The 18,522-nt window shown below is 41.2% G+C and overlaps 2 protein-coding genes across 2 annotated transcripts; one reads left to right on the forward strand and one right to left on the reverse strand.

The window, feature by feature from the left end:
* Positions 1 to 8,845, reverse strand: LOC128467041 (astacin-like metalloendopeptidase). The gene is made up of 13 exons (XM_053448544.1): positions 8,760 to 8,845; positions 8,538 to 8,562; positions 7,996 to 8,082; positions 7,144 to 7,284; positions 6,530 to 6,647; positions 6,085 to 6,263; positions 5,834 to 5,915; positions 5,170 to 5,297; positions 4,691 to 4,806; positions 3,915 to 4,140; positions 3,409 to 3,527; positions 647 to 869; positions 1 to 133 (listed from the first exon to the last, which is right to left on the reverse strand). Exons 1-13 carry the CDS (start codon positions 8,817 to 8,819, stop codon positions 120 to 122), a joined length of 1,518 nt encoding a protein of 505 aa, XP_053304519.1. The 5' UTR covers positions 8,820 to 8,845; the 3' UTR covers positions 1 to 119.
* A 700-nt stretch (positions 8,846 to 9,545) lies between these two features.
* Positions 9,546 to 17,757, forward strand: LOC128467566 (embryonic protein UVS.2-like). The gene is made up of 12 exons (XM_053449228.1): positions 9,546 to 9,569; positions 11,756 to 11,786; positions 13,803 to 13,943; positions 14,074 to 14,191; positions 14,283 to 14,461; positions 14,856 to 14,937; positions 15,072 to 15,199; positions 15,498 to 15,613; positions 15,892 to 16,117; positions 16,763 to 16,887; positions 17,201 to 17,442; positions 17,601 to 17,757. The coding sequence occupies exons 1-12, from the start codon at positions 9,546 to 9,548 to the stop codon at positions 17,755 to 17,757; spliced, it is 1,569 nt and encodes a 522-aa protein (XP_053305203.1).
* Positions 17,758 to 18,522: the final 765 nt, after the last annotated feature.

Here is an 18,522-nt window from a genome sequence, read left to right on the forward strand (position 1 = left end):
TCAGTTCCTGTGTTAAGGGTGAGTCCGATTTGAAACAAAAATTGAGAAAAAAAAAATGATTCTTGAATTTAATCCCGTTCTCCAAATTCCATGCATTTATAGATTTCAGATCCTAGAGGCTATGATGACTTCACTGCAAAAAGATAATAAAAATAAATTATTAATAATAATAATAATAATAATAACAATAATAATTAAATTGTTTCCTTAAACAAAAACTGTATTAATATTTATGTGAGGCAATGCTCTGCTATGATATGTGATGTACTGCAGAGCCCTGTTGATGTTTAATTAATAAAATGCACTGTGATGTCATAATACAACAGTGACAATTGTATCAGCAATCATTTTGTGACAATGGTTTGAAAATGTTACAATGATGCTTCTTCGTTATTCACGCTGGCGCTGAAAATTCATAATTCTTTCTTGTTTAATTTTAATTTTTTTCTGGGTTCTCAGATTTTTATCAGCTGTAAAATTTTGATATGTTTGCTTGGAATCTGATTGTCTTCCAAATGGTAACAGTAACCGTGTGGCAAAGGACTTGGGTGGAGAGTGGCTTGGATCATCAGTTCCTTGAAGCCCAGGACAGACAAAACAAAGATAACGCAGACAAAGCAAAACATGCGACCAGGTGGACGCTCACCAAAGGAGTAGTCGGCTCTGTAGCCTGCTTTGTTGAACCAGCTGTCCGTGTGGAACTGGAGCAGGAGAGCGTTTCCGGTGGACAGAATGGGTGGGATATGGACGTCCCAGCAGAACCGGCCCAGTTCGGGAGCGTTAGGCCTCCCACCGTCATTGATAATGAGATAGTCGTACAAGCAGGAGGAGGAATATTCCAGATCAAAGGTCGCGAAGTTCAGAAGTATCTGAAGAAGACACAGAGTCCAGTCAAACTTTCTTTACTAACAGGGTCAGGCTGGGGATAGAACCCGCCTTGAAAAATACTTTACTCCATTGTACAGCGCTGTAGAATATGATGGCGCTATATAAAACAATATATAATAATATACCGGTCCGATATGTCATATCATCATCACGGTGAAGGCATTCTATATCTATCCCACCCCCACCATCACTCAACCACATACTGACCACCCTTAGCCAAGCTGGCTGCCCTCAGTGATGAGAACTAGACTTGGGCACCAGGGGGCTCTTCGTGTTCGTCTTCGTGCTCGTCTTCGGGGAAAAAAAAATCTTCGTATTCCGCGAATATTCGCCCGTTCCTGTCTTCTCTTCGGGCGAATATTCGTTTTTTCTTCGTTTTTTCCGGTTAAGGGGTTAATACGGGGTTAACGCAGCTCTGGCGCCAGTACTTTAAATGTGTGTATCAGCAACTCCATTGGTCGCCAGCAGGGGGCCTCCTGCTGTCGACCAATGATCACAGTACCATATATAGCTAATATATTCTCGGGCAGAATATTCTGCTACTCAATGTAAAACCAACAGAGGGCAGCATTCTGTCCGATGATATATTAGCCATATGTGGCAGTGTGTTAATTTTCATTTATTAATTATTTAAATAAAATATATCCCCATGATCCGCTGGTCTCCCCACTGCAACAGTTAAATGTCCGCACTCGCGGACATTAATTTTGTCGAATTTACAAACTCTTTTTTTCTATTTATTTTGGGTTTTTTTGTATTAAACTGTTAGACGAAAGGATCATGGGAATAAATGCAAATGAGCACACTGCCACATATGGCTAATATATCTTTGGACAGAATGCTGCCCTCTGTTGGTTTTACATTAAGTAGCATATGCTTAAAACCAACAGAGGGCAGCATTCTGTCCAAAGATATATTAGCCATATGTGGCAGTGTGCTCATTTGCATTTATTCCCATGATCCTTTCGTCTAACAGTTTAATACAAAAAAACCCAAAATAAATAGAAAAAAAGAGTTTGGAAGTTCGACAGAATTAATGTCCGCGAGTGCGGACATTTAACTGTTGCAGCGGGGAGACCAGCGGATCATGGAAATATATTTTATTTAAATAATTAATAAATGAAAATGAACACACTGCCACCTATGGCTAATATATCTTTGGACAGAATGCTGCCCTCTGTTGGTTTTACGTTGAGTAGCAGAATAACTTTGGATTTCAAGCATATGCTACTTAATGTAAAACCAACAGAGGGCAGCATTGTGTCCGAAGTTATAGTAAGTTATTTATACTAAGTTAAATGTCCGTACCGGCGACTTTGTTGGTCGCTGGCACTGACATTTAACTGACACAGTGGGGAGACCACTGGTGTCCCTGCTGTGTCAGTTAAATGTCCGTACCAGTGACTTTGTTGGTCACTGGCACGGACTTTTAAGTTAACTGGTGCAGCAGGGTCCCAGGTTGCTTTTTTTTTCTGCCTAGCAACTAGTGGTAAGGGGCCGTGCGAGTGAGCCTATTGGTCGCTTGCACAGCCCTTTACCCTACAGATTTCTGCTCCCATTATCCAACGCAGCATTGCAGGGGTTAACGGGAGCGGAAATCAGGAATTAAAAAGGCTGTGCAAGTGAGCCTATTGGTCACCTGCAGGGTCTTCCTCTGGCATCAACCAATTGTTTGATGCCAGAGGAAGACCCTGCAGGTGACCAATAGGCTCACTCACACTGCCCTGTAACCCCTGACGACGAACCTTCTGATTTCCACTTCAGTCAACTCCCGCGATGCTGTGAAGATAAGGTAAATTAGATGGGGGAGGGACCGGGTAGATTAGTAGACGAAGGCGAAGATTCTTCGTGTGTGAGTCTTCGTCTTCGCCTACGTTTTACCTGCACTGTCTTCTCTTCTTCATGTCTTCGGAACGAACACGAAAACGCACTCTTCGTGTTCGTTTTCATGTTCGCCCGAAGACGAATGCACAAGTCTAATGAGAACACACTCACCCATACTCAAACACACTGCGTGCCCTCAGCCAAACATACCTCACTACACTCAGCAATGCACACCCACTCTCAGCCACACACTCACACTTCACTATTCTTGTCTGCACACCACACTCAAGTGCACGCACCACTATCGGCCACGCACCACATTTAGCAACACACACTAAACTCGGCCAGGGACACTCCGCTCTCAGCCTCACATACACGTCACATACATGTCACATACATGTCACATACACACCAAAACATGGATACAGGGGAGGTAACAGTAATTAGGACCAGTATCCTCAGGTGTGACAGTGTTCACACATTCAACTCACAGACAATCGAAGGCGAGCACAGGAGGCAGCCAGCTTCCAAATCAGCCCCAGGGCAGGTGCTGTACTGGGAATATTTCCAGCACCCCGCTTATTACAAGTTATAAAAAAAATATTTTATTGATTTTTTCATAATTTTTTCAGGCTTTACTGATGTGTGATCAAAAGTAACAAAAGTAACAAAAATATCAAAAAATAGCCTTGTTACCCGAAATCCTTGAGGGGCCCATATGGTTGATACACAGTCCGCGAAATTAGGGTATAGATTGGGGTAATCGGGAGACGTGATTGTGCCATTGTCAGCCGTATACGTCCCACCGCATGACACTGAAATAAACAAGCATTATTGTTATAAATCTGTATACAGTAACATTTTTAAAGCATGTTTACAGTATGTGCTCCATAGTTGCAATTCCTTGTAAAGTTTCTAGAAAAGTACATATTTACCACAAATGAATAAACTCTAACACATCCTGTAGCAGTGAACGAGCGATGGACTCTTACTTTACAGAGGGTGGTAGATAAGTGGAAAAGCCACCCAGCAGAGGTGGTAGAGGGTAATACAGTGAGGGGATTAAACATGCATGGGATAGGCATACGGCTCCTGAATCTAAGACGAGACCAACGACTGATTAAGGTTAGAGTCGTTACAGCAGGAGAAACGGGCGACTAGACGGGGGCCACGTAATATTTTTATTTGAACGCGTTACACACCGGAGCTGTAGGTCGCTTTGAAGTCGAATACTGGAAGAGTTTCTTCATAGGCAAATTCCACCAGAAGGCCATTAGTAGTCGCCACCAGCAGGGGGAGCTCTTGGTTGCCACAAACCCTGTCCAATAGCAGCGGGGCTTTTCGGCTTCGGCCATCGTACACGGTGATGTAATAAGAAGAGCAGCCAGCAGAGGGCGGAATATCAAATGTATCAAATTTCAACAGAACCTGGAGAAGATTAAACGGGTTTTTTAACCTTAAAATGTGGTTACTGTAACAAAAACGAAATCCATAAACTAAAAGTTTAAAAGACAAACCCACCGGCTACTTGGATGCATCTGGAATATGCGACAGACTTATTTCTTCTAATATTTTACTTTATTAATTGTCTTAATATTGGACTAAAACTCTGTTTAAGGGAACATCTGCCGAGGTCATGCTTAAGTCTTAGAAGGATATCCGGATTTATCCATATTTAAAACACGTCTTTTTTTTTAAAGATTAATTTTTGTTCTTTTTTACTTTGTTCATTTTTAAAAGTTTAAATATAGCAGGAAACATGCAAATAATAATAATATTAATAATAATAACAACAACAACAATAATAATAATAATAATAATAATGATAATGACAACAATAATAATAATAATAATAATAATGATAATAATAATAATAATAATAATAATATTTAAATCTGTCCACAAACATATACACATATTGCTGCACTTTGAGCTAATTAAGTAAAAATGAATTAAATGAGGAATTATTTGAAATCACCTTATTTTTTTCAACTGTTATAAGCCAGAGGCAGCTCGCGGTATCGGAATAGGCTTTTATGTATTTTTCGGAGTCCAGAGATCCACCGGTCCCGGTTAGCATGAAGCTGCACTGTTCTGAGAAAAAGGCAGAAGTTTTTTTATAACTTTTTTATGGGGTCAGATGAAATAAAGCCCCCAAACCCCCCCCAGCCTCAAGCGTCCTACAGCTACCCCCCCCTCTGCAAGTACTGTAGCAGGGGATCTGTCTCCATCATCCCTCTATATGGTTCTGCAGAATATGACATCACTCTATAATTTAATAAATCATTGTCATCATCATGGTTCCTATGTGCAGCTGACATCAGACCTGGAATGGCTGTCTGGCACCCCTCCATGTGGCAGATTGGGTCCGTCGCTTGTTGACATCATAATCTGATACTTTGAATTGATACATTGTAATATCACCAGTATGCACAGTTATGTATTTGGGTCACTTACTGCATTCATAAAGCTTTTTGACTTTGAAAACGTCTAGGGGGCTTAGTCCATATCTCTGTCCGATCTCCACGTCTTGGTCTGGTTTGGGTCTCAGCGTTGGCTGCGCGGACGTGTTGGAATACGCATACCTGGAGAACAGAGACAGACCCAACGGGAGAGAAATACATCAGCGGCAAGCTTCTTCATTCTCATCGACTCTCTGCTTGGTATTGGGTTCTGGCTTGGGTTTGGGGATTGCTTTATGGGTTATCATATGGCCGAGAAGAATACGAAGCAGTAGCAGGGCTACTCAACCCTTCCATGGACCATCAGCTCGTGACAGCCCTAAAGAACTAGAAAGCTTCAGTTATATAGACTTTGGTCTGTGTCAAAGTTTTTTTCCGGACTAATCCATATTATAATTGATATAGATTTATTTATATTCCATTGGCTAAACCCAATACAAAGACTCAGACTGGCCATCTGGCACATTGGGCAAATGGGGAAATGGTCCGTGGTCTGCTAGACATCATCGCTCCAAAATACTCACTCAAAAACATTTCCATTGGGGAGGTTTTTTTTTTTAATGTTAAATTTGCATAAAAATAATAATAATGTACCTTACATGTTACATTTACAACTCCTTACAAAAAATAAAACATTGAAAGAGGGATTTGATTCTTACTTCCCGTAGTGCATCACTGAAGAGTAGTCATAAGGCAGATCCATGTTTCTTGTGTCGACTTTCTCAAAGTTGCCCCAATTATCTGTATTATGGGTCAAAATCAAACATTTTCAATTGAAATTAAAAAAAACACCCTTTTTTACAATACTTTAATAATATACACATATAATGTATTCTATAAGATCTAATGTTTATATTTTTAGACATTTCAGAACATTCTATCTTGAGGGTCCTTCTGATGATCTCGGTACCTTCATTGATGAATTCCCAAAGGACATCTATGTAGTTATCCCGGTCACTTCGGCTTTGTTCGTGGTAAAAGCCCAAAGCGTGTTGGATCTCATGCTGGATGATGCCTCTTGCCATACACCCCGTTCTCAACAAGGAGAGATATTGAGATCCCCCGACTTTTCCAACAGAAGACCAACACCTGAGATTGTGTGAAGTTACAATATAAACACAAAGAACTCAACAATGAAGGGTCAGATTTACTCATTTATGGACATCTTGAATGGTTTGAGATGGAAAGGTTCAGTATATGAGAACTTCCCCGATCACATACCGGGGATACATTTGGTCAGTGGGACATGGACGCTAATCCAAGGCTTCTTTGTAAGTCAACTGGTGAGTTCCCAGTTAAGCACCAGCTCTGGCTTTTCAGAAATGGAATATAATGAAGGTTACATTGTATCTCACCCACTTCCAGAGCCGATGTTAAGATAGTCTACTTCTGTTGAACGTTCTACGAACTGGATGCAAGTCAGGGTGGAAAAGTCCTGCAGGACATGGATGATGAAGGCTTTATCACTGTCACCTTGAGGTGATGGGGGGAAAAAAGGACAATTAATTGGGTTAAGCCGGTCCTCCTGTGATCTGACACCGTACTATGTAAAAATATTCATTAAAAGGCTTTGTCTTTATGGAGGATTTGACCTGGAGTTAATGTCTTCTTCTGAATTATCTGGAATGTTTATCTGAGTTAAGACAAATTAACATATCAGTTATATATATTGAAAGCTAAGTTAGTGAAGTTATAGACATTTGGGTCAAAAAGGTCCTTCAATGCCTCAGATAAACGAATTGTATATGAAACACCTGTAGGTTAAACAAAGCCTCCTATCATTTTTGGGTAAGGTTCATCTTGACACGTTTATAGAAACTAGTCAATTATTTGTGGTTTTACCTGCAAATAAAACACCTTGTCCTGTAATACTGATAGTTTCGCCTGACTTTGCTATCTGTTGGCCACTTCTACTCAAGCTAGTGGCCGGGGACAGATAAGGGACACCTGTTGCTGCCTCCACACTCACTGTAATCAGACGATATGGTGTAGGGGACCTGGACGGTTCCATCAGAAGATTTTTTCCAGAGGCAGTCGGTACATTTCATGGCACTGAAACCGCTGTGTGCGGGCATGACTATGTCTCCATGATACAATTTAATAGTGCTATCTATCAAGAGAAAGAAAGAGGGAGAAGTCAGAGACCATTCAAGCCGTTTGTTGAGTTCCTTGTATGCTTCAGGGTACTGTGTGCTGAGCGGTATTAAGAGCATTATAAGTTAATAAATTCAGTGGGCAAGTGCACAGGCAGTAAGTCAATATCATATTAAGCTTAAAAAAATAATTTTTAAAAGTGCTGGTTTCCCTGTGTCTCCTGGAGAGAGCCGAGTGCCCTGTGTCTCCTGGAGAGAGCCGAGTGCCCTGTGTCTCCTGGAGAGACCTGAGTGCCCTGTGTCTCCTGGAGAGAGCTGAGTGCCCTGTGTCTCCTGGAGAGAGCCGAGTTCTCTGTGTCTCCTGGAGAGAGCTGAGTGCCCTGAGTCTCCTGGAGAGAGCCGAGTGCCCTGAGTCTCCTGGAGAGAGCCGAGTTCTCTGTGTCTCCTGGAGAGACCTGAGTGCCCTGAGTCTCCTGGAGAGAGCTGAGTGCCCTGTGTCTCCTGGAGAGAGCCGAGTTCTCTGTGTCTCCTGGAGAGAGCTGAGTGCCCTGTGTCTCCTGGAGAGAGGCGAGTGCCCTGTGTCTCCTGGAGAGAGCCGAGTGCCCTGTGTCTCCTGGAGAGAGCCGAGTGTCCTGTGTCTCCTGGCCAGTGCTGGTCTCAGAAGACCTCCTTGTCTGTTTGATATGAAGCTTCATGAAACATGAACTTCATGTACTGAGAAATGTTACCTTTATTGGTTTTGAGGATTTGGGAGAATACATCCTCTGTGTTGGGTTCTTCCTCATAAACTTCCTTAAGAGATGGGTCCGCGTGACCTTAAAAATATGGAGCGTATACAGAGATACTCGTATCTTACTCATAATCAGAACCAGCCAACTATCTAACCATTAGCACAGGGGTAGTCACTAGTATTCATTAGGGTGAACTATTCCACTCAGCTAATGAGCACTTGAGACCCCAATGCATTTGGACCCAAAATTGCAGAATGCTGCCCAGAATGACCATGGATCATGGAGACCTCAACAATCACTGCTCTACACAATCTGCTGGCGCTATATAACTACATACTGTGTAATGTAACAAAGACTTGGTTTATATTATAACGGGTTTGGATACGTTTTCCTTGGCGACCGAGGAATCTGAAGCAAATTATCGCAAAAAGTGTAAACCTATCCGGTTCCCATTAAGTGATCTCCAACAGATGCCTCGGGGAAGCTGCCTGGGATTGATGACCAAACACGGTGGACTTAACACCAGATGATCTACTCACCATAGGAAGAGTCCCTCTTTGCAAACTGCAAGAGAATAAGAACATAAGATTACTTTAAAGGGGGATTGGAGATCCATATCCCTAATAATGAGTTTAAACTCAAAGATAACCCAGACTACTTAAATAAAATGTTAGAATCCTCAATGTTCTTCTGGTCGTCTGCGTGAAGATAGAGCTTCAATAATGAACCCAACTGAGAGAGGGGGCAATAAAGTAACTCACCGGAAGGGGGGAGGTAACAGTAACGAGGCAGAACCACAGCAGGTTGTTAAATTGTATCATGGCAGCAAACTGACAACATGTCACCTTCTCACAGTTTCTCGATAACTGAACAAGAATCTACCGGCGGCGAATAAATACCGGCAACGAGGACAGGTGACCTCGGTGATAAGGACGTTGGGAGACCTTCCCAAAAGCCTGCTGATTATTGCACTCCGCGCTAGACCCCGAGCCTGCGTCTTTCCAACTAAAATGACTTGGATCTGTTCCCATTATTTTCCCATTAAAGATATAAAAAAATCAACAAAACTCTAAGAAAACCTAAAATCATTGACATTTTGAGTAAAAACCTGCTTGACTTTTTTTCCCCATAAAGTACAAAATGAATGAATTACTCCTGATTACTTCTGATAAGATTTGTTTTAATTTTTAGTCTTGGTGTCTAATCCCAGACCTAAGGGGAATTTCCTAAAAAAACCCAATTCTATAGGTTTCAATAGTAATTAAAAAAAAGTTACATTTTTTACTGATTTTTCTTCTGATTTCCACCAAAAATCAATTTATTAAAAATTCAGAAAATACTGTACTTTATTTAGAAATAGTGTTGTTTTGAATATTTAGACCAATTTATAGGCAAAGATAATTATATTATTTAAATAGTTGAATCATTTCATACTTAATGAGCTTAATGTGATTAATACCCGTCCTCTAAACATAATTTATGCCTTTTCTCTCCACCCAACACCAAATGAGCCTCGATTTATCTGGAGAAAATGTGTAATTGGAGGAATGGTCTGGATGAGGACCCTGGAGGTGAAATTGGTTTAGCAGGTGTAGCGGACAATGGCCCCCCCGCCTGGTAACGCAGCACCTGCTACTCTGTGTTTTAGTCTTAACATCCATGCAGATTAATCATATTAGGACCGTACATACGGACCATCTCTAGCATCTTCCTCTGCTGTGGGTTTTACATCTTGATTAAATGAAAAAAGTCTATTTTTTTTAAATTAATTTATGTTTTTACTTTACTGAGGGGTCGGTAGATAAGCGGAACAGCCTCCCAGCAGAGGTGGTAGAGGGTAATACAGTGAGGGGATTTAAACATGCATGGGATAGACATACGGCTCCTGAATCTAAGACGAGACCAACGACTGATTAAGGTTTGAGTCTTTACAGCAGGAGAAACGGGCGACTAGACGGGGGGCCGGATGGGGGCCGATTCTATGCTTCTATACAGTATATTTATTAAACAATTTAAGATGCCCCCAAAGCAAGTTTATAATAAAATCATTTTTTGATTGTTTGTTAGAAATTATATATAAATATATACATTTTTTTTCAATAGTGAAGCTATTACTCCCCATGTATGATGTCATTATCAGATGCAATCATACCCCAAGCCATTGGCCACGAGCCCCCTGGACCCTGAAATTGTGAATCCTGGAAGGTCCAGGACTTTTCCAATCCAAGGGGAGTTTCAAGATATTATGAAGAAACCTCTAAATATGAAAAAAATACTTTTTTATTCAAGTTTCATGCCGACGTTTCAACCAAATGGTCTTCATCAGTGTCAAAAATCCAAATATACAGACAGAGGGCGACACAAGTCAAGCCACACAATGTAAAGCAAATCATGGCCAGAATTATTTATTATATTTATTTATCGTTTGTGTATGAATAAGAAATAAAATGAATACAATTCACGGGAGCAACGGCCCAGCTGATTGGCTGAGGGGCTCGCGGACATCCTCAGTATATATCTACAGCTCCGCAGCTCTCGGAGTCCTGCAGAAAAGCCTCATTTTCCAAAAAATGGAATAATTTGAATATTTTATGGAATATTTAAGTGTCTCTCTAGTGATTTGTGAATTACATACAAATAATAAAAATAAATATATTTTCAAATTTTTTTTTAAAAAAACAGGCATTAAAAAATACATTAAAATAATAATAATAATGATGTCATGTAACCTACAGCTACCGTTTGCAGTGGGTAATATTACATTAATATAAATAAATGATAAGTAAATAATAAGTAGATACATTTGTAAACATTTAAAGGTAATTGCACACAATATTGATTATTATTATTATTATTATTATTATTATTATATTGCCTCTTTATAAGTTTATACAATGGTGTTTTTTATTTCTATTTTTTAAATCATTCATTTATAACTAATTTTAAAATGAATAAATCATTTTATAAAAAATCACTTTTTTGAATATTTTCCCTGTTTTGTGCTATTACAAGACAAAAGCAGCTCCTGTAATATTCACAGTTTTAAAATCCGCTGTATTTACCCCGTTAACGCGTTCCACACCCGTAAGGATGTTAAGCGGCAGAACCTGTCATTTGCCCCAAGGGATCCCAAATTGCATATTATTTTAGTTTTTTTCCATTTTAATTTTAAAAAAAAGTTTGAACGGATTAATTAGTTCCAGGGAGGGAACTTTCTGGTTCTCCCTCTTACAAAATCATATATAAAGACCAGAGTTTGGGAAATATCCGGCGTTATCGCAACTGGACCAGGGACCGAGACACCAGAATGGAACAATGGAGGGTTCTGGTTCTTCTTCTCTGTTCTTTCATACCAGCCTGGAGTAAACCATTACAGGTGAAAATAACCCATTTTTTATATGATTTTTAAGTGTTTTTTTATCAAATCCGCCATCACTCTCAGCTCGCCTTCAAACTCTCGACATCCTAGAGTCTTCCCCAATCAGCCTTTGGATTCTCTAGAAAATCTCTCTTTCTGGAGTTGGGGTCTCCAGCTCTCAAGGAGAGGTCTGACCGCAGATTATTACCCCCCAATCTCTTTCTGCCCCTAATGCCTCTCCAAATATGGCTTAAAAGTTGCCCCCATTGTCCATTTCTTCTGAGGATGTTGTGAAAAATATTTTTTCTATAATTTTTACATTTTTTTTGATATAGCTGCATGATGTAATAATGTACTATAAATAACTTATTCTTAAAAAAACCTTTTCTTTTTTTTCAGGTACAGAATCCACTCATCTTAAAACTGAAAGGTGAGTCAAAAGGGGACTGTAATTTATTGAAAAATAATAATGTAATAAAATCTTTGTGAGGAGACAGAAAAAGCTACAAAGTTACCCTTCAAAAAAATAAATAAATTGTTTCTGTTACTTGGACGCTGTAACTTTCTAGAAAAAAATCAGTATCTGCAGATTTGCATAAAATGTATTTTATTATCGTCGTTGGCCTTTAATATAATATGTCTGCGAAATCCCTTAGTTTCATGATTATTTCTAGCAGATCTTTATTATTATTTATTGTTTTATATAGCGCCATCATATTCCGTAACGCTGTACAATAGGTAGACAGGACATAACAAGTAGCATATAACATAACGATTTGACTAACAGAGACAACAGGTAAGGAGGGTCTTGCTCCCAAAAGCTTACAATCATTAAAGATGCTGCAGAGGAGTCAAGAATCCATGCGACCTCAGATAAATAAGCTCTGTATCTCTGTAATTAGAATTTTGTAATTTTTGCAGTAATTCCAGATTATATATTTTTTTTTTCTGCACTCTAAGAGAAAGAGGACATTTTAATAATGAAAATGTGATGGTGGATCCGATATGTCACTCGCATCGTTATTATTGGACCAGGTTCCACTTTCACTGAATGGTGGAAGCCACGTAAACTCATTCATTTCAATATGTTATTCTGGAGCAATTCTTCCAATTATGCTAAGGAATTTACTGAGAGGGTAGTAGATAGCTGGAACAGCCTCCCAGCATAAGCGGTAGGGGATTTAAAAACGCATGGGATAGGGATATAGCTTCTGAATACGGTAAGCCGTATACGTCCGATCTGCTGTCTCTTTGTGAATCTGTGGCCACCATGGCTATAGGTTTGCCCCGTTCTTTTTAGCTTCAGTTCCACTGTGTCTCATCACTTCAATACATAGAAAGAGGAGGAAGGTCTCTTCTCCGCATCCACTTATCGCTCCAATGAATGTAATCGGTAGTTACAGGGCTGTGATTACACCCGGCGTCTGATTGTAACATCTTTATAATAAGAAGGTAGCTGATAAATAATGATTTATTTTCCATTCTCACCAAAGGTTTATCTGCCACAGGAGATTCTCACAAGGAGGACGTATTCAGTTCCATAGAAAAAATGAATAAAGGTAATGATTGCAAACGTCCTTCATATTCCAGATGATATCTGATTTCATTATACCTTAGAATCCTAACTGGTGTTTTTGTCACTGCTTAACAGCTGATAGCCCTGCTTGAACACAGGTGGCTTCACTTTCTGACGAGCCATAGTTTTCTTAATGACCAATTTTAGAACCGTTTGGTTCATTATTAGTAAATCGCTATAAAAAGAGGGGAAATGCTGCTAAAAAAAGACGTCATCCAAGGACGCTGTGGGAGGACGGAGCGGGGAGGTGAGATGCGACACCCGGCGTCTAAAAAACCTGCCATGTGTTCTCTGCTTTATTTAATCCACATTAATTCAGCAATCTGTTGGCTTCCCAAGCAGTAAATGTTAGTTTTTCCATCATATTGGGAAGTTTTAACCATTTATCCCCTTAATTCCAACGCAGAAGATATTTCCTGGATATTTCACCCAATAGTTACCAAACCTATGAGAATTAATATAATTTCCACAACTACCATGGCGATGTAATTGGAGGACACATTGGACTACATTAGGCTGCCAAGATTCTAAATTAGAACACGGAGCAGCCAATGGGAGACACCGAGGGCACGGTTTCTATCTCCTATTGGCTTGTACGGTTGGACAATTCAAAATATTTACCAATCATTTAGTGCCCAAATTAACCCTATAAAGGGAGAAATAAAAAAATCTAAATGTCGAGGGCAGTGAGAATGCTTCCCTTTTTTTGTTACTCTTTAGCTAAGTTTTGATTGGTTGAGCGTTGCCCACAAGAGCTTCCCAGTGGCCGCCATGAGTACCTTAGAGTATTCTTCTCTGCAGCCCATCGATGGGTCGCGTTGCATTAGGAGCCTCTGTTGATCGTTGAATCCTCTCTTCTTGTTGATGCAGAAAGCACCAGGCTGATGTATAACGGGGACATCGCCATAAATGCAGGACGCAGCGCCATGCGGTGTGCCGGTGGGACCTGCTTCTGGCCAAAGTCCGCGAATGGACTCGTTAATATCCCATACACCCTGTCTTCAGCATACGGTGAGCGGAACCGGAGGACATCATTAACATCAACTTCTGAACAAAATGCTTTTCATTCACAACAAAAGACAAACAGAACGGGTCTTTACTCATATTAAGGAATTACTCATGATCTGTCTCTTGTTTCCAGCCCCAGAAAACAGATCATTGATCACCAACGCCATGACGGAGTTTGCCTCTCTGACCTGCATCCGTTTTGTGCCGAGGACCAACGAGGTCGATTATCTCAGCATCATCTCTGAGAGCGGGTGAGTAGGGACGTCACCGATAAGATGGGTGGTCTAAGGATGCTTCCATGGATTTTATTGAATGGCACCATGTTTATTGGGGATTCTGTAGGTGCTGGTCATCCATGGGTCGGTCAGGAGGGGCTCAAGACTTGTCTCTGGACAGAAGTGGCTGTATAGTTCATGGAGTCATCCAGCACGAGCTGAACCATGCCCTCGGCTTCGAACACGAGCACAGTAGGAGTGACCGGGACTCTTACATCAAGGTCATGTGGAACAATATCATTCCGGGTGAGAACCACCATTCTCAATGGCGTCGTAGAGATGATAACCGGTGCCATGCGCATTGTAGGGTTGAGTTGGCTGTCCCAAAGTTTCCCCACTATTACAGCTTGGAGAATTGGGCCAACAACCTCAACTTCTCCTAATATTTAATCATCGAAAGAGTTACCCTACCAAAATAGATGTTGTCAACATGACGTCTGGTTGGGCACCCAAGACGGTTGGCCAACTGTGCCGGTTTCTGTGATTTTACCCAATTGATAAATTTCCCGAGCAAATTCCAGCCCTTTTTTTAACATTTTTTAGTATTGGCCATTTTGATTAATTGATGAATTTAAGTGGGAGAATTTGCTGAATGGATGATGAGGAATTCAAGACAAACAAGACTTCTCCTCTTCTACAGAATATAAGGACGCTTTCAACAAGATTGACACCAACAACCTTGGCTTGGAGTATGACTACTCCTCGGTGATGCATTATGGGAAGTAAGTATCCCTCACCTTCAGAGGTTTGAAACGACGTAAGACGCTGGAGTGTAGGATGATGCGCCGTTCTTAAACATGATACTTTATATAAACCAGGAATAAGCTCCTCGCTCCATCTCCTCCACCCCACGCAGGTATACGTTCAGCAGGAACTATCTCCTGCCCTCCATCGAGCCGATACTCAACAAGTTTACGCCGATCGGGCAGAGATTTGGACTAAGTAACCTGGATGTCGCAAAAATTAACAGGCTGTACGGCTGCAGTAAGTATTTGAGTAAGAACGTGCGATGAACGGGGTTAGATCTAGATCACAGCAGGTAATCGCAAGCCCCATCGGAGGATCGTCGGAGCTGTTGTCTATGCCAGCGCTGCCATATATGGTGCCAAGCATCACATGTTCTGCCTCTTCTGAGGTCTGCCCTTAAGCAAGATGGCTGCCTCCAATAATTATAGGAGGGCTGCTTACATTCTTGTAGGATAAACTACAAATGTCAAGATTATTACAGAAAGACTTCCCGTCTCTATGCCCTGGAACATATTTCTGTTTATTTTCTCCCCAGATATCTGCAGCTCGGTGTTATCAGATTTCGGAGGTACTTTTTCCTCTGCCTCCTACCCGTCAAGCTACCCCAACAACAACAACTGCACCTGGTTAATCCGAGTTCCATCCGACAAGGTACCAGTCAACATCTTGTACTTCAAATTCAAAGATATAAAGACTCGAGCCTTAACGAGTCCATGGTCTTGCCTTCTGTTCAAGATAATCTCATGCCCATCCCTTACTCTAGTAACTTCTACCACATCTGCTGGGAGGAGGTTCCGCTTCTTCACCATCCTCTCACAAGGGCATCTCCTGACAATTTCAAGAGTGCTACTTGGTAGCGTCCATTTATACATCTGGGTCGTCGTTGCTACTCAGTGAGTATCACTCACCACATCTGCTCACCTTTCCAGGTAGCCTTGCAGTTCAGTGCTTTCGATATCCAGACCTCCAGAGACTGCGCGTCGGATTATATCAGGGTGTTTGATGGAAGCAGCAGGACGTCTCCTCTGTTGCTGGACCGGTCCTGCGGAACGGGGCAGATGCCATACTTGGTGTCTTCTAGGAACGCGTTGCTGGTGGAGTTCATCACCGATCAATCCGTTACTGCGACTGGCTTCAGAGCATCGTATAGCACAGGTATGGGGCAGTTAGGGGAGATTTCCTCAACCTGTCCCCTTCCATCTATCCATAAATCATTATCATCAATCATAACCACATGGAGGGTATATTCAAAAACTTCTTCTTTGGCTAAGGTTGACCCAGGCTGGCCTTGGACGTTGACCTCACTGTTATTCTTTTGGCACCTTCATTGTTTTGGTCCGTCTCCAGAGCTGCTTGGGACAAAGTGGTCAAACATGGAGTCCAAATGGGTCAAAAAAATCCCCTGAATTAGGATCTCTAGCTCTTCGACTAGTCTACCCAACGGTGTCCACTAAGTAGCCTCTGCCGATACCATTAGGGTGACCACACTCGTGGCTAACACCAACACCAACGAAAAGAGACCATAACAGAATTTAGTCGAATCCACTGATTTAGCCGAGTCTCAAGAAAGAGAGAGGAGATGTCTTTGGGAATTTATTGTTTGTTATAAAGCAAGCAAACAAAATGCCTTTCTAATGTACTGATTCTATCTGTGCAAATACAGAAAGCGCCATCATTCTCTACGAACGGAGGCAGAACAATGGATACAATGTAATCAATATGTTATTATTCTGGGTTGCTGTTGAACGATACAATCTGTTTCGGGTTTTTTACGTTCCTCATCCTGCTATCTCTGAACAGTTACCTGTGGAGGCACATTCACTGCACCCAAGGGAGAAGTGTCTAGTCCTGGATATGATCAGATGAAGCTCTATCCTCCGTACGCTGACTGCACATGGACTATTCTAGCCCCGGCGGGGTATCTGGTAAGGAATGGGGGTGTCATTTGGAAGTAAATGTCTTATTCCCCAAACCACAATCCCAATCAGATCCAAAAGTCTCCTCTGAAACCCTAACCTCAGATTCTGTCTACAAAGCTTGGGTGAAGATCTTAACCCTATCTTGACCATAGTCTAGAGGACACAATAGAGTGGTCAAACTCAATGGAGCAAAAAATATTGGGAGCCATCCAGATCCTGTTTGAAGAAGGATGTTACAGAGATGGAGTGTCCGCCATGCCTCCAATGACTCCGATGACCGACCATTAAACATGCACTAACGGAGTCAATGTTGTTCCAGGTGCGTTTGGAGTTTGTCGCCTTCAGCCTGGAGGACAGCGATTCGTGTGCTTATGATTCTCTGGAGATTAGAGACGGGATGCTACCTACATCTCCTCTACTCCGGACTCACTGTGGCAAAGTAAAGATCCCAACCGTTACCTCAACCCGGAACGCACTGCTTCTCAAGATGAGCAGCGATAACTCCGAGGAGTCAACCGGCTTCCTGGCAAATTATGCTTTTGGTAAGACTTATTCCTCAGGGTGGGAGGCCATGAATGCGATCCTACTCTCTACGAGGTGGGCATTCCTCCGTTCCCACCTCTTGCCCCCGGCTCCTTGGTGCCTACATCTTGGGCAGAGCTCTTCTTCCTCATGAGGATTTGGTAATCTGCTCTTACCAGCTCTGTCTCTTTTCACAGTTCCAGCTGTCTAAATGATGGAAGACAAACCAACCGAGCATCCATTTACTACGTGCACAAAGTCACCAAGACAATCCAGAAGATAGATGTTTACCGAAACATGAAGGAAATGAAAGTGATTCACGTTTACACTCAGACACATGTGGAATCTTGTTGATATCAGAACTATTTTCCAGAAACAAGAAAGAAAAAAAAGAAAGAAAGAAAACAAAGAAAAGAAAAAGAAAATAGAGAAAGAAAGAAAGAAAGAAACCCACCTTTGTCTGCAGTAGAATCATGAGCAATATACATTGTCGTTGGGTTTGTGCCGTATTGTGCTTCCCTTACTGAAGTTTTGCAAGCTTCCCGATTACATTTTGTGATTTTCTTTAATAAAATTCACATTCTTTGTTTTACTTATTTCTGCATGTTTTGTGTTCGCACAAACATTAAAGAATGCAAATAATTCACATGGAACCAAAACCTTACTTTCTGAGCGGAGGGAAACAACGTATCAATCTATTCCACTCTCTTTTGATTTGGTGTTCCAAACCCCAGATGACCTTAAACTGATTAACAATATCTCATCAGTTAGATACTGAACGATTGGTTATTAAACTCAAATCCATGATTGATAAATTGTGCTGTTTTATTAAAGTTAACCCAAGTGCAGCAGAACCCAACACCATTGTGCTTGATTTCCCTCTCTCTACCACCTCTCACGGTAAGCAATGACACCTATTTACTACCTTTTTCTTTCTCATTACATTGTACTGAATGTTATTCTTTAAACTTAATGACGAGGCTTGGAAAATAACCAGCCAGAGTTATCCAAGGAACCTCTAAATCCATCTACCTGCTTTGCAAGGTGAAACATGTTGAACCAAGACCGGCCACCAGGTGGCGCTGTCCAAATAAAAACTAAATGTAGATGAATATTAGC

This window comes from Spea bombifrons, chromosome 10 (assembly GCF_027358695.1).
Source record: "Spea bombifrons isolate aSpeBom1 chromosome 10, aSpeBom1.2.pri, whole genome shotgun sequence".
Lineage (NCBI taxonomy): Eukaryota > Metazoa > Chordata > Amphibia > Anura > Pelobatidae > Spea > Spea bombifrons.